General features: G+C 31.2%; 1 protein-coding gene and 1 long non-coding RNA gene across 7 annotated transcripts; one reads left to right on the forward strand and one right to left on the reverse strand.

Annotated features, from left to right (window-relative positions):
* Nucleotides 1–639: 639 nt before the first annotated feature.
* On the reverse strand, nt 640–21,333 carry LOC7479248 (hydroxymethylglutaryl-CoA synthase). Of its 6 annotated transcripts, none has more exons than XM_052451758.1 (12): nt 21,096–21,333; nt 19,744–19,850; nt 19,510–19,642; nt 18,849–18,992; nt 18,485–18,643; nt 18,290–18,363; nt 18,114–18,189; nt 2,490–2,545; nt 2,298–2,385; nt 1,772–1,912; nt 1,488–1,637; nt 640–1,039 (listed from the first exon to the last, which is right to left on the reverse strand). In XM_052451758.1, exons 1-12 carry the CDS (start codon nt 21,156–21,158, stop codon nt 836–838), a joined length of 1,395 nt encoding a protein of 464 aa, XP_052307718.1. In that variant the 5' UTR covers nt 21,159–21,333; the 3' UTR covers nt 640–835. The 6 variants fall into 6 exon arrangements, with proteins under 6 accessions (XP_052307718.1, XP_052307717.1, XP_052307716.1 ...); XM_052451757.1 differs by lacking the exons at nt 18,114–18,189; nt 18,290–18,363 and adding exons at nt 2,648–2,723; nt 2,824–2,897 and having other exon boundaries at nt 21,096–21,328; XM_052451756.1 differs by lacking the exons at nt 18,114–18,189; nt 18,290–18,363; nt 18,485–18,643; nt 18,849–18,992 and adding exons at nt 2,648–2,723; nt 2,824–2,897; nt 3,019–3,177; nt 3,384–3,527 and having other exon boundaries at nt 21,096–21,315.
* Nucleotides 15,838–16,485, forward strand: LOC112327022 (uncharacterized). Its single transcript, XR_002981065.2, has 2 exons — nt 15,838–16,163; nt 16,250–16,485. It is a non-coding gene; the product is annotated as an uncharacterized LOC112327022 (long non-coding RNA).
* Nucleotides 21,334–22,779: the final 1,446 nt, after the last annotated feature.

Genomic DNA, 22,779 nt, shown 5'->3' on the forward strand with positions numbered 1-22,779 from the left:
TGTTTTTTAAAAAAGAAAAATATCAAAATATCCCTTTAGCTAGTTTTACAATTCTGATTTGAAGAATAATTATATAATACTTAATGATAAAATTAAACAAAACTTAGAATAATAAAAAAAGAAAAGGAAACCAAGTGGGCAATAAAAAAATTGTGGGCTTGTTAAAAAAAACCGGGCGTGGGCCTTAGCCACCCTTCTTTTTTTTTTCAAATGAAAATATGGAATTTAAACAAACTCCAGAAATGGTAAAAAGAGAGAACTAAATTTAGGGGGACGCAATGCAGATTGTAGTATTGCCTTCTCCTTTGAATTCCAGATAGAAGCTATGCAATTGCAATGCCTTCTCCATTGTAGAATGGACAGGCGCTCTGGGTATTCAAAAGAGCAAGATAGAGCAGGGAGAAATGGCGAGGAGAGGGTGCATCCTTCTTCTACCGTATCAATCAGGGGGTTCCCCCCCTTTTTTTTAATCTCCTGAAAAGTACAGAGCTTACTGCCAGCAAGGTGGAAGAGCAGGGGCAGCACATGCCCATTAATTATATAAAATCTCTCTTTTAGCATGTAATGAAACGAACGTGCTAATGAGCACATGCAAACGAACGTGCTTCTTGGCATAAAATAAAATAAAATCTTACCGAATAACAAAACTCTCATAGAGAGAGATTTTATTAGGTGGAATGAAAATTACACTCGGAACCCTTGCTTGCTAATCAACCAACTATTTGATTTTAAAATACGAACCTTAAAGGAAGCATGAATATTCTTCTTAGGACTTGACAACAACACCTATCTAAAAGTAAGAGCCGAATCCTTGGCCCATTGCAGCTGTAGTGGCTTAGTGACCATTGACAAGTGAACCATTCTCGCAAGCACCATCCACAGGCTTCTTGGCATAAAATCTTCGGTACATAGAGTCGACTTCCGTCAGATAGTACGTTCCTGGAGCCAAGAGGCTACAATCCTTGCTCGTCACAAAGTCCTTGCCTCCGTACCTGTGCTCCATTAGATTTATAGTTTCGACAAATTTCACTGCAGAAAACTGCACAAAAAGTAAAAGTTCAGTGAAATGCATTCGATGATATTGCGCCTTTATAATTTAACATATAAGAAATGTTATCTCTCAGAGAGACAAAGCCCTTTAACCTTTATCTTTTCTGGATCAATCCAAAGATCCCAATGTTTTTTATTATGATTCCATCAAGACCATAAGGAACGCATGATTACTCACCAATCACCTTGTAAGTCCAGGTGAAAGCACACGAGAAACGGAAATTAAGGGTTCCAGGATTCAAAGGCCTTTAGATTGCTTATCTAGAAGATAGATGTGCACAGGTGTGTGTGAGAGAGTGTCTACTGAAAGCGGTGAAATTATGTTACAAATCCAAATATTGAGGCAAGCAGCAGGCAGATAGGTTTGTTGCATCAAGGAGAACAATATATAAGGAACACAACATCTTTGGCCATTCAAGAAAAATATTCAAAATTACCTCATGCCTTGACTTCAACTTCGTTGAGACATTCATCACGGTTGCAATGTTTGACAAGCTAAATGGCTTTTGACCTTCATGTAATTTCAATGAGAACATTGTGGCTGTCGAACCACTTCCATATGAGAACAATATAACCCTCTTGCCCGCCTGCAATTCATCCAAACTATCTCGGTAAGCACTAGCATCCAATATAAATAAGCTAATATTAAAGTCATCTTAATGATGAAATATAGGCCATGATAAAGGTAAGTCCAAAATTAGAAAATGGCAACAGCAATTACCAATTCACTACTTTTATTGTGAAGAAGGGATATAAATGCCGCATAGAGAGATGCAGTATACATGTTGCCAACTTGCTTGGGTATCAAAGTGGTTGGTTGCACCTTTGCGTCATAAAGAGGCTTTGCAACTTGCTGGGATACCTGTAGATGCATGACATCAAGTGACCAATCAGCAAGATGATTGAATCTCATCAACTAAACAATTATAACACCGCAATCTCTGCAATTTAGAAGTCAAGAAATATTCAGCCCCGCGGCTTTTATATAGTTGGCTTTCAGAGGATTATAAATCCTATATTTTTTAGCACATTATCCGATAAACATCCCAACAAAGATTTGATATAGTTTGAAAGAAAAGAAATATCCTTAGAAATCAGGGCTCAAGAATTCAAACAATTTCTGTCTCTCCACTGTCTTGTAAGTGTCTAACTACGCAACCACCAACCCTTCCCTTTGCAGGGTGGCGGATATAAAGCAAAAGAAAGAAACATGTTCACTTTTTTAACAGTCAGGATCTTAAATGCACCTTCTCAAGATCCCGGTTTTGGTAGCTTTCATCACCAGATAAAGTTGAAAATGGTGCTAGTTTCTCTTTAGCAGCCTCATCAATAGAGCTGCAAACAGTATCAAATAAAGGTAAGCACTTGATATCACTTGCAGATTTTACTTGTAAAAAACAAAACAAATAAAATTCTTCAGAGTGGAGAAAAGACAGAACCTGGCATTTCTCACAGAGTCATCGAACACCAAACGAGCAAAACTTTTCTGTACAAGCTGCAATAATTCAACATACGGAATTAATACAAATGCTGAAATATGTCACTTTAAGTAAAGTAGGCAAAGGGAGAAGTTGCAAATGCAAAATAATCAATTTACCTTGTTATATGGAGAATGGAATACAAAATAGGCAGCATCAGAAATAGAGAATTGTTTGCCTGTTGATTTCTCGTACCTAAACAGAACAAGATAGGAAGGCATTTAACATCACACATCACCTGTATCATCAAAATTCTACATCGTGAAAAATGCATTTTGTAATTAATATATCGTACTTGGCACAAAATTGTTTGTAGCAGGAATCAAGGGCCATGAGGTAGCATGTTTGGGAAAGCTTGCCATCCACAACCTACAATTGCATTTGTCAGCATATGGACAAAGTGTTGAGAAACATAAAAAGGCTATTGAGAATTATAGTAGTGAACAGGTTACGCAGAAAAAGGAATCATGTAGAAGGGAATTGGGGTTACCGGATATTCACTGGCAAGGTTGGGCTTATAGAAATCATAGACATGAGACATGTGACTCCCCCTAAATTTGCTTTCAAAAGTAATAGGTGCATCCGGACCGACTAGCATGGCAATGGCAGCAGCTCCTCCAGTTGGTCGAGCAGGCCCTTCTGCATAGACCTGATAAATAGAAAGAGACCTCAGGTAAGAAAATAGAAACCAGTATACGCTCCAAACCACTGAGATGGAAAATATGGAAGTATCTAAGAAATTCAAATATCTGGTCTTGTTTTAAAAAATAAAGCTGATTTTAACATCAAGAAGTTTAACAAGTGATTTTAAGAAAAGGAAAGCAAATATGAAGTAGTTCAAGGATATCATCATACCGCACTGTCAGTACACACAACAAGCCCATATCGTCCATCCCATGAGCAACTCTCAACCCAATTGACACAGTTGAATAAAGCTGCAGTTCCTCCATAGCATGCATTAGTTGAGTCAACGCCTTCAATGTCAGTGTTTCCACATTTCTGCTTGTTTTTCAAGAAAGAGCATTATGTTACAAAAGAGTTTTTTGTTTTCAAAAGCAGAGCTATTGAATTAAATCCAGAAGTGACCTCAAAATTAATCTATTATACATGACAGGTGGTGAAAATGAGATGCACAGTGAAGGATCAAAATCTAAATATCAGGAAAATCCAACTTTAGCCACTTGCTACTGGCCATTATGTATCTTCTTCGTTCCATTCTAAATCAAATGTTAATTCACAAGATTAAACTAAAAGGGTTTTTGTGTGACACAAAAAATAATGGTTTAGCGACGCATGTTTCAGGATTTCAAGATAAATAATCTCCTAACATATTTACTTTCATTAGCTTGGAGTTTTAAACCATACACTCCATCAAAGATCCATTCACAGGTCCGTGCAGCCATATAAACATTAAAAATAATTAAATACCTCGAAGATTTGCATCAAGAAGGTCTTAATGGATTTGCTCTTGTCAATAACGGTCTCACTGCCAACTTCTAAGCGACCAATTTGTTTTGGATCAACATTGTACTTCTCAAGAAGTGAACTCACAACTGTCAAACTGAAAATCCCAAAATATTGAAGATCATCACCGGCTAGAGTTACAAGGCACAACCATGTATAGAGATGTAAAGAGATCACAAACCTCATTGAGATAACATCTTCCACTTCTGTACAAAATCCCATGCAATCTTGTCCAAGTCCAATTGTGTATTTCCCTTTGCTTGCACCATCGTGGGCCTCCAGGGCTTCCTGTTTTACATGTAAAACCCAAATCACAAAATTGAGAAAACAAAGCAGATATGCTCTTGCATGCTGCAGAGACAAGCGATTAATGAATCTGAAACTCCCTTTTCTTTGTGAAATTAATAGTTATGAAAATAAATAAGTAAAAGAAACAAAAATGACAATTATTATCATAGTTAATTAATCTCAATCAAAACTTTAATCAATAAATACTAAAATTTCAAAAAATGATGGGGAAGATAGGCAAAGATCTCCTCCTTTTATTTAAATATCAAACTTTCAAAAAACATACTCTAAACTAAATGTGTTTGTTTTTTCGGTGGCAATGTATTTTTTAAAAGATTTGAATTTTTTATTTTAAATTAATTTTTTAATAATATTAAAAATAAATTAATATATATATATATATATATATATATATATTATTTTAATATATTTTTAAATAAAAAAACTCTTCAAAAAACCAATATCTACCGAACAAAACACTACCTTAAATATCATGACTACAAATTATTAGAATCCTGATTCTAATTGAAAACAAAAATTAAATTAATTTCTTGAATTTTCTTAAAACCTCCATTCCATGTAAAGAAAACAGAAACAAGATTGATGATATTGAGAATGAGAGATAGAGGGATGAAATCTAAAATCACCTGTTGAACACAGGTAGGAGGGAAGTAAATATCCACAGCGAGGATTCCCACATTCTTTGCCATTCTTGAATTTTCTTTAAATTCCTCAGGAAACAAACAAGTCTAGAAATCAAGAAACTTCAAAAAAATAGAGCCCAGAACACCAAACTCTCTCTTTCTTGAAGTATTGCTAGGGAAAAGGAGAGATTCGGCTTAATTGGTCGCTTGTAAAATATGAACAAATATGCTTAAAAGGGGAGAAGGATGAGGAGCCTCTCAACAAGTTGCTGGGTTTTTATAGAGAGGAAGAAACTCTTTTTCTAATTTTTATTTTTTTTAACAAGTGTGGGGTCAGGTTCTTTTCCTTAAGAAAAATTGTTCGAATTGAACATTAGTTTTTGATGAAACTACCATGTTTGCCATTATCAAATTTTATTTACCTCTTCTATGTCCTGGATTATTAATTATTTAGAGTATATTTGTGATTATTGTTATTTAAAGTATTATTTTATTTTGAAGGTTATTAAAATAATATTTTTAAAAAATTATTTTTAATATTATTATATTAAAGTAATTTTAAAAAAATTAAAAATAATTTAAATAAAAAAATTTATTTGTTACCAAAACATTTTTCAACCACAAAAATAAACAAGTCTTAAAGTGTGTTTGTACATTTTTGAGATTTTTTTTAAAACAAATTTACTTTAAATTATGTTTTATATTTTTTATTATTTTAATATATTGATATTAAAAATAAATTTTAAAAATAAAAAATATCTTAAAAAAACAATCTCTCTTAACGTCTCAAACCTACATTAGTAATGCTGAGGTTAAAACATGGAATCTTGGATTTGAGGGAGTTTAGCTGGCTCTTGTTATTTAGTTGCTGCGGTGGGGACACTTTTGGATGTTTAGGGGACATCACGTGCTCTCTGTCACTACTTCTTAGTTTTAACACGTGAGCTGCTTTCTACTTCTTCTTCTTTTAATCCTCTGTATTTTCCATGTTACCCTTCAATGAGACTACATTCATTTTCCCGAATTAAATAAAGACATTGCTCAACCAATCATTTTACCGTGTTATTGTCAATATATATATATATATATATATATGGAATAATTACAGAAAAAGATCATCTACTTTAGTTTATTTTTCAATCTAATATATATTTTATTTCATTTTTGTCAAAATCATGTAATAAATAGTGTTTGTCACATCTATTATTAGTGATTTATGATGTGGAAAAAAATGAAAGAAATTATAAATGTGAATTAGTGGATCCTACCATCTAAGTCACACCATCAAATTCTCCCCATTCACATGTGTCACACGTGTTTCTCTTTATTTTTTTTTAAAACATATGAGAATTGAATTAGATTTGGCAAAATTCTTGATAAAATGATTTTTTCGTTGGAGTTTTGGGTGTATGCATCATGTGTGTTATAGAGAGAGGACTCGTAGAATCTGTTAATTTTATAAATAACTAGATTATTGGCCGCATTGTATAATCATTTTTTTAAAATAAAAAACATTCATGTATTACTAACATGTTTTCTAAAATAAATATATAAACTTAAAATATGATGCATGTTGAATGACATCTTTTTTAATATTAATACGATGATATATTTGATGATTTTTTGAAGAAAATATTGAGACGATAATATATTGGATCAGCTCGGGTTAATCCATCAAATCTATAACCTGGATCATGAAATCATGATAAATTTATAAAAAACAAATCAAAATAAATTATAATGGACAGTTCCTAATCAACCAAAACAAAATAAAAAAAATAAAAAAAAAATTACTCAAATCGACCCAGGATAACTTGTCAAACCTCCAACTTGGATCATGAGATCAAGATAATCCTATGGAAAGTAAATTGAAAAAAATTACAGAACTCAATTTTCAACCAACTCAATGTTGAATGATGAAAATGAAAAAAATAATAAAAAACAACCCAAGACAACCTAAACTAACTTGTTAAACTAACGACCTAGATCATGATATCAAGATAACTGCATACAAAAAGAAAATAAGAAAAATCATAAAACTCCATTCCAATAAATCCAATGTTGAAAGTTGAAATTGAAAAGAAAAATTCATGATACCAAGGTAACTCTGCACAAAACAAATTGAAAACAAATAATAAAGCTTAATCCCCAAATAACTTAATATTAAAGGATGTAATTGAGGGAAAAAAAATTGAGTTGTTAGATGGTGAAATTGAAAAAAAAATTAATTAAAAAAATTAAAAAAATTAATCAAGGCAATTGGTTGAACTTGTTAATCTCGCGATCGAGATTATGAGATCGGAATAACACCATAAAAATCAAATAAAAAATTACAAAGCCCAATTAAAAAAAATATTCAATTAAAAATGGATTAGAAAAATAAACATAGTCAACCCTGTTCAAGAGATTAGGATAACCCTATGAAAAAAAATTAAAAAAATCTATGATTCAAAATTTTTAACCAACCCAATGTAGAAGGATGAAATAAAAAAATAATTAGAAAAAGCAGGGGAAAAAATGACCTGAATCCACCCGAGTTAACCTGTTAAACCTGCGAGCTCGGTCACGAGATCAAAATAAATTCATAGAAATCAAGTAAAAAAAATATAAAGCTCCACTTCCAATAAATCTAATGTTGAAAGTTTAAATAGATGAAGAAAAACTAAATCAATGAGACTAAGATATAACTCAACCAAAAACTGTAAAAAAAATACAATGCATAATCTCCAAAACAATCTAATATTGAATGATGATGAGATTGAAAAGAAAAAATAATTGTTGAAGGATGAAAATAAAAAAAACTAAAAGAAAAAAAATCATTCTATTGAATAGTATTTTGTAGGTGTAGCTATATTTTTTAGTGTTTTGTTAATTTTATTCATTTTCTATATTGTATATTATTTAATATTAATTTAAATAAATTATTATAAAAAACTTTTAAAGATGTGGGTACTCCTTTATAGAAATTCATAGTGAAACACTTATTTTGCCTTTCCAAATAAAAACAAAAAAAAAACTAGTTATTAGAGGTAATTCAATAATTTCACAAGTGTCCATTAGTCATTGTCGAATTAAAAGGGCAATTAAATATTTTAATTTTTATAATGCACAGTAAATGACTATTCTACTATTAAATTCAATTTTTTTTTAAAAAAATTAGCATTCAAGGATATTTGTGTGCTCTCTATTTTTTTAAGCATATTAAAATGACTTAAATATTCTTAAAAGTAGAATTTTTTATCACTTGATGATTTTTATATGATTTTTTATTTATTAAAATAATCTAAAAATAGAAAAAGAATTTTTTATAATTTCTAACAAAACACTTAAAAATAACTCTAAGAACATCAATGTCAAATGATGCCTGGAATATAAACAATTATAAATCTTGTAGCCCAGAGCACGCTGATGCGTGAAAAACGATGTTGAAGACACCCTTAAATGGAATAATGTTTTGGTCCCCAATAATTCTTAGCTGTCCGATCATTTGGATTGGTAGTTGATAAACGATCAAGGGTAGTTTGGTGAAACATGTGAGTCACGAGGAAGCTAGTTGATAAACGATACAGAAATATGAACTTAATAGAAAAAAAAAGGTTAAGGTACCAATTTATTGTAACGTCGATATTCGATAACTACATTGTAATAATCGTTTTGCTCTCTACAATGATAATCAAGGAAGTAAAAATTAAGAGGTAAAATTATATTTTCATGAGTTTCATTTAGTATTATCAAATTAATGTATTTATATTTTTTATTTTTTCATATTAAAATGATTTAATTTTTCTTTTAAAAAAATCTAAACTAGAACTAGGTTTTTTTTTTTTTTTAAAAAAAACTTTTCAGTTCTATTAACATAACATAGTGAAACAATGAAGTTGCCCTTAAAATAATAATAATAAATATATATACTTGTGTACAAGGGTATTTTTTCTTTTACTTATATTTTTTTGTAATAATTAAATTTATTTAGGAGGTTATTTGATGTTTGTAAAAAATATAAATATTACTAAAAAAAATGTCAGGCACGTGGGGAAAATTTGCGCTTTTAGAGCGACGCGTGTGGTGTCTTTTAAATAGCCATACACTGCCTTCCACAACAAATTTAGAATCCTTGCAATGACCTCTCTCCAATGTGGGTGCGCGTGTGACCATTGAGTTTTTAATTTGGTGTTGGTGGTATTTCCCCCTCTTTGTTTCTCTCACTTCCTCAGTTTTTGTGCTGACATTTTAATATCTCAAAGCAACTCTTCACTTTGTTTGTTTCTTCAGATTTAATTTATGTTTTTTTAATTATTATTTGTTTAATATAAAATAATTTATAAGATTATTTTTTTAAATATTTTTTATCACCTTTCAATTATTTCAATGTTAGATATGGTCTTCATTTTTTGATATGATAGAAATATTAAATGGTTTTTTTTTTTCTAAAATACGTCATTTTCTAATCAAATTTCCTATCTCACCTCTCCTTCATTTTTAATGTTTTTCAAAACAAAATAATTGGAAAAAAATGCATTGACCAATAGATAAAGTCATTAACATACTAGAAAATATAAATATTAAATAAAAGTTCTTGAAGCCACAATAATTAATTAATTAATTTGATTAAACTATGGATTAAGTTATAATTAATTAAAAGTTATTTCCAAAAACCCTTGACCTCGAGATGTAAAAGGAAGAAAAAAAGACCCAGCAAAAATGAGCACATGTATCAGAAATGCATCCTTAATTTGACCGGAGACTGTTCTCTCGACAATCATTCAGCCAAAAACCAAAAAAGTTCCGAGCGGCGAGGGTGGCTGCCTAAATATTTTGTTTTTTACTAAGCTGAATTTTTCAAATATTCCCTTGTCATCATCCCCTCAACAAACTCATTAAATTGCCAAGGGTCCATGCTATTAATAGATTGTGTGAACAAATTAATCCTCATGTGCAGTGAGAAATTTTATAGTGATAGTAAAGTAATTAGTAATATTTTATTAATTATTTTTTAGATTTAATTTTTTTAAAATAAACACAACTAAGAGAGATAAATTCTAAAAGAAAATATTCTTTATTATTTTTAATGAATTATAAATTTTATTTTATTTTTTCTTTTTATGTTTGTTTTTTTCTTTAAAGTAAACATAAGAAATAACTAATAAAATATCACTAGTTACTCCATGATCACCACAAAGTTTCCATCAACAATTGCAATTTTATTTTTCAAAGATAAATAATATATTTAATTAAACCTCTTTAAAGACATAATGTTACATCATCCGGTTGATTTTAAAAGAACTTATTAAAATTTCTAAATGCTGATCCTAAAATTTGAATTCAAAAAATAAAATAAACATACCTCTTTAATTACTAAACTAATCTTCTTTTGAAGGTCGTAGAAAAAAATAAACAATCACCACGCCTAAATATGATGTCATGTATCAAGTAAAACTTAGGTTTTAACTCGTAATTCAATGATCCATAGGTTAGCGGGATTCTCATGAATGAGTTTCTCACCTACAACGAGGTTTGTAAACGAAAATTCCACATTTTAGCCTATTAACTGTCCCTCTCTAGCTCGAGATGTCCATGTTTCTGGCCACCAAAAAAATATTCAACAGTGCTGTATTTAAAATGCCAGAGTGTATCTGCCCATGTAGTGTCTGACTTCTGCACCCAGGACAAGACCTTGGTGATTCTTTCAAGTTAGTGGAAAATAAACAACGGGGATTGCAAGCCATGTATCAATCAAGACTATTTCTTCATCCAACTTGGACATGAATTCAGATGTTTACTTTGAATCATACACCATGGCGGCCACTGACTTTGTGTAGTCTTTCTTGGTAAAACATGGAGAGTCGTCGGTCTAAACTGACAAACATGAATATATAAAAAATTAAGCTTATGAGACTGTGGAAAGAATCAAAAACTTGGTGCCTTGATGGGCATATCCTATGATCCTATCTTTTGGGCACAATATCCGATGGCTATTCAAGGAATTTAGGCTATTTGGATCTGTTATGAATTGTTCTTGGTCTTGTTGTTTTGTCTTCTGACTTCTTATGAACGCTAAATCTTGTCAATCGAATAAATTATTAGGTTAATTGTGTTAATCTTAAATTCTATTTAGGAGATAAATTAATTTTATCTACACAGTCCGTAAGTGCAGTGATGTTCTTTGTTTCTTCAAATTGGAGGCCAATTTGATCTTTAAATTACTCAAGAAGGGAAGCATTCTCGATATTTTCCCATCTCAATTATAATTTCAAACAAACAAAGAAATGCATATAAAGGAAATAATTCTTACTTCAAATCAATCGAAACCAATCCGAAATAATATTATCTATAAATAGAGAATAATAAGATAGGTTTAATGTCATATCTGCATACCAAAAAGTATATAAAAGAGATCTTACCCAAAAATTAATGTTTTTATAATTTTAAATTATCTTGGTGTGTTAATCTCAAATTTTAATTTAAAAAAATAAAAACAATATTATTTCAATATATCTTAAAAAAAAACATATTTTAAAAAATAATTACCTACTATCACAATCTACAACAACACCGGTAAATAATACGAGGCTGCAGTGTTAGGTTAATTTGCATGCTTTGTGTAAAGAGGAGAAAAGTCTATCACTATTAATTATGCCTAAAAAAATGTTTCAAAGGATGGAAGCAGTGCGACTTTGACTTGAGATAAGAGTAACGTGATGATGCTTGATTAATTAATTTATCTGGCGAGTTTGATAAATGCATAATAAATAAAAAGCAATAAATTTCCAGTTGTTGTAGTTACAGCTTCCTTGCATGGGTACTGTTCGGCCTCGCACTTTCTTTTTCCTACACATTAATGAATATAAAAAAATTCGAGCATAAACTATTAACAACGGTTTCGTAGCATAACAATAATAATGCTGTCTAAAGTTGACTTAGACTACATGCACAAAAGCTTGAATCAAAATAATTCAAAAGAATTTTCTTCTTTAATATATATTTTTTTCCGGCCCGTTGCAGCCGATAGCTAGCACGATGACTCAAAATCTCTATATCTTTTATCATGCAAGTTAATTAGTCCTCTGCTTATCCAATATTCAATTCCAGCAGCTCTTACAAGGACTAAAATATAAGGTTAAATATATATACACTGCCCATGAAGTTCTTCCATTGATTTCCGACGCCAGATTACGCTCGTCTTTTCTATCCTTGCCTAAAATGCAAAAGATAAGATAAAAACATGCAATGTATTGGAGAATGACCTATTCATGTGTGTGCTAATCACCTACTCTCATCACAGTACTGATCATTCCATCTAATTCTCTAAATATTATGAAGATGATGGAGCTTTGCCTAAGTATATATATATAATTCATCCCCACCTGCCTTCGTCACAGTCTGAATCACGATTTCTCTCTCTCTTTTCTATATCTTTTGTTCAATTAGTCCCGAACACAGCTGTTCGATCTCTGCTCTTTTCTATATCTTTTAAGACAAGCTAAAACCAGTTAGCATAAACAATCATGTCAACATGATATTTTTTCTTAAACATGGATGAAAATCGAAAAATAAAGAAGAAGACATAGCCAAACTTGCCCCAACATCTCTCACATAAAAATGGCATGTGTCGGGAATGTGAGCGTGTTTCGAAAATTAAGAAATGGGTCCAACTTGACAAGCCAGTTCCGAAATTCATTGCTAGATAGCCTTTTATATATATATATATATATATATATATTCACACACGCGCAAAAAAAAAAAAAAAAAATCTAACCAATATTATGTATCATAGTCAAGTGAATTCATCAAATGGTCAAAAAGCACCAACGAAGGAACTTAACATCTACTTATATTTAAATCAATTTTGTCATGCCAATACTTGGCTGTTATAAAATTGCTGAAAAGAGACTCTCAAGACCGAATTGCTCGAATTTAAAATCAGGGATAGAATGTGAACATCGTTGTATTGAATATTCTCTAGGATATTATTGTTAAAATTATAAGTTTATTTATAAAATTAAATTACAAGCGAACATGTATCTAACATATAATTAAATTTGGATTAAAAATTTAAAAATCAATAAAATCAAATTTAACATGTTCAAAAATCAATAAACTTGGTCAAAATTATAATTTTACACCTGAGCTTACAAGTTTATAAAATATATAAATAGTTTCAAATTAACTCTCTCTTTTCAACTCTAGCTCACCAGCCGATATTGCCACAGTGTCTCTCTCAAAACAATTTTTGTTTTTACATCAATTTTTAAATCTGTTCAATTTCCAGGTTAGTGTTTCTTAAACTTCTTGTTATACTATTGTTTTGGTTTCCTTTTACTAAAAGTCTTGTTGGGTTTTGTTTCCACTTGCTTCTCATGAATGAACCCTGAATTCTTTTTTCTAATCATGATTCTAGTTGATTTTGTTTCAGCTCACAAGCATGACTTTCTTTATTTATTTAATTCCTATATTTATGATGGTGGATCAAATCTTTATAAATCGTTGACCAGATATTTGTTTAATATCCTTGTGGATCTCCCATTTTTTATTTATTATAAAGAAATATTTTTCTATGTTCAACATAGACTTCTGGATCTGAGTATTTAAAAAGAATTTGATAATGATTATTGATGAAGCTTGCTATTTTTTTGTAGGAAGCTACAGATATGTCTCGTCTCCTTCTTTTTTTTCCCTCTCTGTTTTGACATGTCTGGTCTTTGAAAAGAAAATACAGAACGAATGAAAAAATTAGGAAATCCAATATTGCATTTTACCTCTGCTTTTTCAAAGATTTAGGACTCTCTTCTATTGCTTTGCATTGTTTATTCTATTTTTGTTTTAATTATTTTATAATATATATATATATATATATATATATATATATATATATATATTGAGATTATCAATAATTATATATAATTAGTTAAAAAATATTAATTGACTCAAATGTGCAATTATAATTATAATTATAATTTGAAAAATAGAGACAACGATGCAATAATCGAAAGTAATGACCACGAATTCATCATTGATACTAAAAAAGAACATGATCATAAAACAGTAAATGAACAAAACAATATTCGTAGTTTTTTTTACAGTGGAGAATTCATAAAAGTGAGTGATTAAGAAACACGTGTTTTTTTTTAAAAAAAAAACAATTTTTATTCTTATTTAGTAAATACGTTTTTTTAGTTTGCTGTCTCCTAGAATTTTTTTTTTTTAAAAAAAAGCACTTAAGAATTTTCCATAAGCAGACGGTCTAAATTTTCCTTCACTTTCTTGATACTTAAACACAAAAACACAATGTTTTAATGGAACCCCAAGATCTACAACTCAAAACACCACCTAATTGGAAATGAAACCAAAATATGAAACCAAAAAACTACACTCTTAGACTTAATTTCTTTCTCTCTATTCCCTTCCATGTTTAGCGTGAATTCTCCTTAATGAAATCTTTTGACAGTGTAGAGTGTATTTGGTATTACGGTTGCTATTATGGTTGTGATTTTAAAAAAATTATTTTATAAAAAGTACTTTTAATTGAAGTTGGTTTGGAAAAATATATGTTTGGTTAAAACTGTGGTAGAAATTGAGGTTGAACAAAAAATAGTTTAATGTGTTTGGTTAAAAAAATGCTTTTCAAATTGAGGTTATAAAATAACTAAAAAATATTTTTAATTTAAATATTGTAGATTTAACTACTATTATTACATCATGAAATAAATAATATTGATATTAATTTTTTTTTATTATTCCATTAAACTATATGCAATGTATTGATGGTTTTTAATTTAAATATTGTAGATTTAATTACTATTATTATGTCAATAAATAAATAATATTTTATATCAAATACTTTTTATTATTCCATTAACTTATCTACAATTTCATCACATATAAAAATCATCTGATAAGGACTATAGGTTCCATGGTTTTTTGAGCGTGCAACAAAATCAGGTAAAATATCATCAGAAACAAAATTGGAATTGCGATCAAATTCCACAAATGCTACGCTATCATGCGATGCTCTTTTAATTTATGTAGTGTTATTAAATAATATTAAACATTAGTTTTTGAGTAAAACATAATTTTAAAAAAATTAAATTTTTTTTACTAGGTCGGACGCGGTCCAATGAATTCTGCTCACGTGAATAGTGCAAAAAAAAATTCACCTGTCACTGTTTACGTGAACATGCCAGGTGAATGCTTCTCGCATTGCAGGTGAATTATAATTCACCTGGGCACTGTTCACTTCTTGAGTGAACAGTGCTAGGGTGAATTTAATTCACCTGGCATGGACACTGTTATTAACAGTGCCTAGGTAAATAAAGGGAAGCAGCTGGAGAGAAGCAGCTCCCAGCTGCTTGTGCAAAATCCGTTTGATGGAAAAAATTATGGGGCTCACCAAACAAAAAACTGCTTTTCTTATGTTACCAAACACTTAGTTTACACAATGAGTTTCAAAAACAAAAGCTACCGCATAAACAAACACCCTCTTAATATTAGATAACTTCTCATAAGAGTATAAATAAGCAGTACTGAAGTCTAATTCGGATCCCATCAAGTATCTCCTAGCTACAACTATTATAATAAGTGAATGTCTCTCCAGCCTTATTTTCTTTCTTACAAGATCTTCTCCAGGATTGTACGTAGCATTATTTTGTCCCCTAAAATTGTGTGAATAACTCCTACAATTTTATACCATTAATTAGCTATACTCTATGCTTCACCAAAAAAAATTGACTTTCTCCTTGTACAATCCTGTTACGTACTATATACATGATTCCATGTTTTAATGAGACTTTTGTTAGGCAGTGCGTAGAGATATTCCCACAAAGAGTAATTATATATACTTAATTGGTTGATAAAAACTTTTATTACCATTAAATTCTGATAGGTATTTTTTACTTTTAATATATCTTCGTGGTTAATAACAAGCTAGATGATGGTGTTACCTATAAAATAATCCTCTACTACTGAAGTTAATTTAGGGTTTTTCAAGGAAAATATAGTGTAAGAAAAGTAGATTAAGAGATACCTAACACAGTGGTAACTAGAGTAGTCTAAGCTGCTGCTGAGCCAAAATGGATTGAATACGAATTGAATGCTTCTCTTATGTCAGAAAAGCATATGCTGCTTATCATCTCTCTCGTTCTCTCTGGGCTACTAATTGTTTCCCTTTTCTGTGACATACCAATACATTTAGCCAGTATGTCTTTTATTTTATTTTAAACTCAGTGTGGTGCAGAGTGCCAAGGTGCTTTTTATTTCAATGGTTTTAGTTTAATAATATCTTGTTTTTTCATTTCATCTGAAGTTCTTGTTTTTTTTTTTGCCTGACAGTCTCTTTGTTTTTGTATTTCATCGGAATTTCACCGGAATTTGAATGATCCAATTTCACCGGAATTTGAATGAAACGAAGGCTGCTCACTTACCTCGACAGGTGAGGTACGCTTGATTCTGTGTCATGTTATTAATGCAATATAATGATGTGTTCATTACATTGAGAGGTTCAAATGTTACAGCATGAAAGAATAAAAGAATAAGTGTAAGCTAAACTTCTATCGTCATCTGATTTAGAGCTGTGTATCTCCATCTCTCTTTCTCCACAAAGTCTGCATCTCTCTATTTTTATTTAAAAAATTACGACTGGACTCGATGAGCTACCAGAAAGAATATATTTGATCTTATTCCATAAATTGATCCATGTCTGAAACAATGGAATGACTGAACACAACACCTTCGATGTCTGCAGAAACATTTGATCCTATTCAGCATCGATCGAACGAAGCTAATTAATAAAACCCTAAATCCTGATACCATTCGTTCTACAGCTCACCTGATAATTTTTCAACTTCTTCATCTGATAACTTTGCCGCAAATCCATTGAAACTCCTTCCATAGCTATATACTAGAGACTTTTTGGCTGATTCATAACTGCAGTCAGAGAATTTTCCAACGCTTGATCATGTTATTCGAGATCAAATGCATACATATGGTGCCTTGGGAGGAGCACAGAAGCATTAAAGAAACATGAGTTGTACTTATAAGTACAACGAAACCTTATATTCTGCTAAAAAGCGTGACAATATTCTTTCTAGTTTTATAGCAGCAAGTCCTTTTTCAAACGGTTCTGTGAATAAGCTGGACCGTGCGCAGCCATCAAGCAAGATCGACATGCAGGCCTATCACTCTCCGTACATCAATAGTGTTGTAATTTCTTACCTTAGTTTATTTACGTAAAGGTAATTCACAACGTGTTAAATTTCAATAGCATTAGAATATAATATTATAGGAGACCGGCTTCTAACCTTACCAGGATGCCCGCTAGCATCGAATGGTGGGTCGATGCAGGCGAAAAATCTCCCTGGGGGCGGCGCTCTCCCATGTAGACAATGTGAACCTGTGAATGAAAGTGACCGCTTACATATACTACGCGTAGGAATTTAGGTGCTTAAAACACGTAGACGAAAAAATTCTACCACTGGCATGGCAAAGCACCAGAAATGCTGCGACTAATAACGGGCACAAAAGAGAAAGGAGCCCTGCCATGGCCATTGAAACCAAATCTTGACCACTTCAGGTTTTAGTTGATGCTCGAAATACAATGTATGTGGTGCTTATATATAAGCAAGTTTCGTGTTCGTTGTTATCATCGAAGATAATTCTTAATCATTGAACTTATTAATGGCTTTGTGAGGGTCTAAATAATTACAAAACGACCAAATTTTTATTTTTCTGAGAGGTCAGCTCATTTAGCAACAAAATCTGCTCTGTTTAAAATATGAAGACGAGTCACTCTTCGTCGAGGACTCGAGTCGGTGTTGCGGTCATCGTCTGTCACCTTCTTTTTCTTCCGTCGTCCGGATTTTTGTTTAGAATAATTAATATTTCTCTTTCGATCTGTGCCTTTAAGACATTTGAATATTTACAAGTACTTTTCTAGCAGTCTCTATTATATTGATATCCTGTGGCAAAATAAAATAAAATCTTACGGGATAATAAAAACTCTTAGTGGCTCGGCTTGAACAGGATTGAATAGAGAGAGAGATTTTATTACGTGGAATAAAAATTACACTGGGAACCATTGCTTGCTGATCAACCACCTATTTGCTTTAAAATAAGAACCTTAATACAAATGCTGAAAATGTCACTTTAAGTAAAGTAGGCAAAGAGTGAAGTTGCAAATGCAAAATAATCAATTTACCTTGTTATATGGAGAATGGAATACAAAATAGGCAGCATCAGAAATAAAGAATTGTTTGCCTGTTGATTTCTCGTACCTATACAGAACAAGATAGGAAGCCATTTAACATCACACATCGCCAGTATCATCAAAAGTCTACATCATGAAAAATGCATTTTGTAATTAATATATCGTACTTGGCACAAAATTTTTTGTAGCAGGAATCAAGGGCCATGAGGTAGCATGTTTGGGAAAGCTTGCCATCCACAACCTACAATTGCATTCTTCAGCATATGGACAAAGTGTTGATAAACATAAAAAAGCTATAGAGAATCATAGTAGTGAACAGGTTACGCAGAAAAAGGAATCATGTAGAAGGGAATTGGGGTTACCGGATATTCACTGGCAAGGTTGGGCTTATAGAAATCGTAGGCATGAGACATGTGACTCCCCCTAAATTTGCTTTCAAAAGTAATAGGTGCATCTGGACCGATTAGCATGGCAATGGCAGCAGCTCCTCCAGTTGGTCGAGCGGGCCCTTCTGCATAGACCTGATAAATAGAAAGAGACCTCCGGTAAAAAATGGAAACCAGTATACGCTGCAAACCACTGAGACGGAAAATATGGAAGTATCTAAGGAATTCAAATATCTGGTCTTGTTTTAAAAAATAAAACCGATTTTAACATCAAGAAGTTTAACAAGTGATTTTAAGAAAAGGAAAGCAAATATGAAGTAGCTCAAGGATATCATAATACCGAACTGTCAGTACACACAACAAGCCCATAGCGTCCATCCCATGAGCAACTCTCAACCCAATTGACACAGTTGAATAAAGCTGCTGTTCCTCCATAGCATGCATTAGTTGAGTCAACGCCTTCAATGTCAGTGTTTCCACATTTCTGCTTGTTTTACAAGAAAGAGCATTATGTTACAAAAGAGAATGTTATTTTTGTTTTCAAAAGCAGAGCTATTGAATTAAATCCAGAAATGACCTCAAAGTTAATCTATTATCAAGACAGGTGGTGAAAATGAGATGCACAGTTAAGGATCAAAATCTAAATATCAGGAAAATCCAACTTTAGCCACTTGCTACTGGCCATTATGTATCCTCTTCTTTCCATTCTAAATCAAATGTTAATTCACAAGATTAAACTAAAAGGGTTTCTGGGGACACAAAAAATAATGGTATAGCGACGCATGTTTCAGGATTTCAAGATAAATAATTGAAGCATGGTTCCATAAAGTAAACATTCCAATGACTGTACGTTGGCCTTTCTGCTTAAACTATAACAGCCATCAGGTTTTAATCTCCCAGCATATTTACTTTCATTAGCTTGGAGTTTTAAACCATACACTTCATCGAAGATCCATTCACAGTTCCATGCAGCCATATAAACATTAAAAATAATTAAATACCTCGAAGATTTGCATCAAGAAGGTCTTAATGGATTTGCTCCTGTCAATAACGGTCTCACTGCCAACTTCTAAGCGACCAATTTGTTTTGGATCAACATTGTACTTCTCAAGAAGTGAACTCACAGCTGTCAAACTGAAAATCCCAAAATATTGAAGATCATCACCTGCTAGAGTTACAAGGCACAACCATGTATAGAGATGTAAAGAGATTTTTTATGTAGAAAAATGACAAACCTCATTGAGATAACATCTTCCACTTCTGTACAAAATCCCATGCAATCTTGTCCATGTCCAATTGTGTATTTCCCTTTGCTTGCACCATCGTGGGCCTCCAGGGCTTCCTGTTTTACATGTTGAACCCAAATCACAAAATTGAAAAACCAAAGCAGATACGCTCTTGCATGCTGCAGAGACAAGCGATTAATGAATCTGAAACTCCCTTTTCTTTGTGAAATTAATTGTTGTGAAAATAAATAAGTAAAAGAAACAAAACTTGGCAATTATTATCATAGTTAATTAATCTAAATCAAAACTTTAATCAATAAATACTAAAATTTCAAAAAAATGATGGGGAAGATATATAGGCAAAGATCTCCTTCATTTATTTAAATATCGCAAAACCAAACTTTCAAAAAAACACACTCTAAACTAAATGTGTTTTTTATTTCGGTGGCAATGTATTTTTTAAAAGATTTGAATTTTTTATTTTAAATTATTTTTTTATTTTTAAATTAATAATATTAAAAATAATTTTTTTAAAAAATATTTTTTTAATATATTTTTAAATAAAAAACACTTCAAAAATCAATATCTACCAAACAAAACACTACCTTAAATCATAGTTATTAAACCCTTCGACGGGTCGACCCGGTGGCTGGACCAGTTCGGGTAAGGTGGAAGACCGATACGAGTAAAAACCCGGCAAAAATCGGTTGACCCGAGCGATCCGGTAAAATTTGGTAGACTTTTTTTTTTTCAAATTTGTTTTTTCTCTTAGCCATAGACTTTTTTTTATATATTTTTTATTTGGTTATTAACCCTTTTCAAAGTTCACTATATAAAATACTATAATAATATTTTTTTTTAATGTGATATTTGAAACCCTTTATTATATATACTATATGTTCGCAAGAAAAAAATTATTTTTTTAATATGGGATAAAAAATATTTTTGGTTTAAATATTTCAACTTAAAATGATAACATAATATCTTTTCAATGTGGAATAAAAAACATTTTGAAACAATCTTTTAAACTTTATTATTTACAACATGTACAACCTATATTCATATAGATTATTTCTTAATTTTTTTATATGAAATATTAAAACTTTAAATATTTTTTTAATTTTTTTGGGTTGATTTGGATTGATCTTGGTTAATCCATGTAACCCAAAACCTGACTTCTTGACCAGGTCAATTCCCGAGTCAAATTTGATAACTACGTACACCTTAAAAATCACGAATACAAATGATTAGAATCCTTATTCTAATTGAAAACAAAAATTTCTTGAATTTTCTTAAAACCTCCATTCCATAAGATTGATGATATTGAGAATGAGAGATAGAGGGATGAAATCTAAAATCACCTGTTGAACACAGGTAGGAGGGAAGTAAATATGCATAGCGAGGATTCCCACATTCTTTGCCATTCTTGAATTTTCTTTAAATTTCTCAAGAAACAAACAAGTCTAGAAATCAAGAAACTTAAAAAAAAAGAGCCCAAAAGAACCGAACTCTCTCTTTCTTGAAGTATTGCTAGGGAAAAGGAGAGATTCGGCTTTAATTGGTCGCTTGTAAAATATGAACAAATATGCTTAAAAGGGGAGAAGGATGAGGAGCCTCTCAACAAGTTACTGGGTTTTTATAAAGAGGAAGAAACTCTTTTTCTAATTTTTATTTTTTTTAACAAGTGTGGGGTCAGGTTCTTTTCCTTAAGAAAAATTGTTCGAATTGAACATTAGTTTTCGATGAAACCTACATTAGTAATGCTGAGGTTGAAACATGGAATCTTGGATTTGAGGGAGTTTAGCTGGCTCTTGTTATTTAGTTGCTGCTGTGGGGACGTTTAGGGGGCATCACGTGCTCTCTGTCACTACTTCTTAGTTTTACACGTGAGCTGCTTTAACGTTTGGGAACGCGGCTGAGGCGGTGTTCCTAAAAAATTTTAATTTTTTTTTTTACTAAAATTTAATATGATTTGTATGTTTTGGATCATTTTGATATGCTGATATCAAAAATAATTTTTAAAAAATAAAAAAACATTATTGGCATGCATTTTGGTATAAAAAATTATTTGAAAAACACCTGCAACCACACTGACAAACACTCTTCTCTTACTCTTTTCTTCTTCTTTTAATCCTCTGTATTTTCCATGTTACCCTTCAATGAGACTACATTCATTTTCCCGAATTAAATAAAGACATCATTTTACCGGGGGGGCGGGGCGGGGATTAATTACAAAAAAAATCATCTATTTTAGTATGTTTTATTTAAAAATTTATAAGAATAATAATTTTTATTATTTAAAATATAGTTTTATCAACGATACATCAAAACAACCAAAAAAATATATATAAAAATATTTTACAGCAAAATTTCTATTTTCAAGAATTAACAAAGCAACGATTCAAAAGCTAACATTTTATATGAAACAATGAATTTTATATGTGGCCAAAAAGAAAAACAATGAATTTTCATCTTCAATTACCTTGAAAATGAAACAACAGAACCCCGTTCTCAATTGTCTTATTAAAACTCCTGTTATTTTCTTCATTTAAAACTTGTTTTCAGCGTCTCCGTTTTCCACTGAAGATTCAGTGGATCCTGATATGTATAGTAGATGTTATCCCTGAATCTCAATTTCTATCCTTTTTTAAAATCTGAATATGAGATTTGTAAACGAAAATTCCACATTTAATTTAGCCTATTAATTGTCCCTTTCTAGCTCGAGATATCCATGTTTCTGGCAACCAAAAAAATATTCAACAGTGCTGTATTTAAAATGCCAGAGTGTATCTGCCCATGTAGTGCCTGACTTCTGCACTAAGGACAAGACCTTGGTGATTCTTCCAAGTTAGCGGAAAGTAAACAACGGGGATTGCAATCCATGTATCAATCAAGACTATTTCTTCATCCAACTTGGACATGAATTTAGATGTTTACTTTGAATCATACACCATGCATGGCGGCCACTGATTTTGTGTAGTCTTTCTTGGTAAAACATGGAGAGTCGTCGGTCTAAACTGACAAACATGAATATATAAAAATTTA

The sequence above is a fragment of the Populus trichocarpa genome, chromosome 3 (genome assembly GCF_000002775.5).
Source record: "Populus trichocarpa isolate Nisqually-1 chromosome 3, P.trichocarpa_v4.1, whole genome shotgun sequence".
NCBI classification, from domain to species: Eukaryota; Viridiplantae; Streptophyta; class Magnoliopsida; order Malpighiales; family Salicaceae; genus Populus; species Populus trichocarpa.

What these genes read in the sequence shown, in the direction of transcription:
- LOC7479248 (XM_052451758.1), bottom strand. Translation starts at nt 21,158, where the DNA reads ATGGCAAAGAATGTGGGAATCCTCGCTATGCATATTTACTTCCCTCCT. An exon ending in TTGTGTGTACTGACAGTTCG is followed by an intron (nt 18,644 to 18,848) that starts GTATTATGATAT and finishes TCTATTTATCAG; the next exon opens with GTCTATGCAGAAGGGCCCGC. An exon ending in TCCATTCTCCATATAACAAG is followed by an intron (nt 2,546 to 18,113) that starts GTAAATTGATTA and finishes GAATTATTGCAG; the next exon opens with CTTGTACAGAAAAGTTTTGC.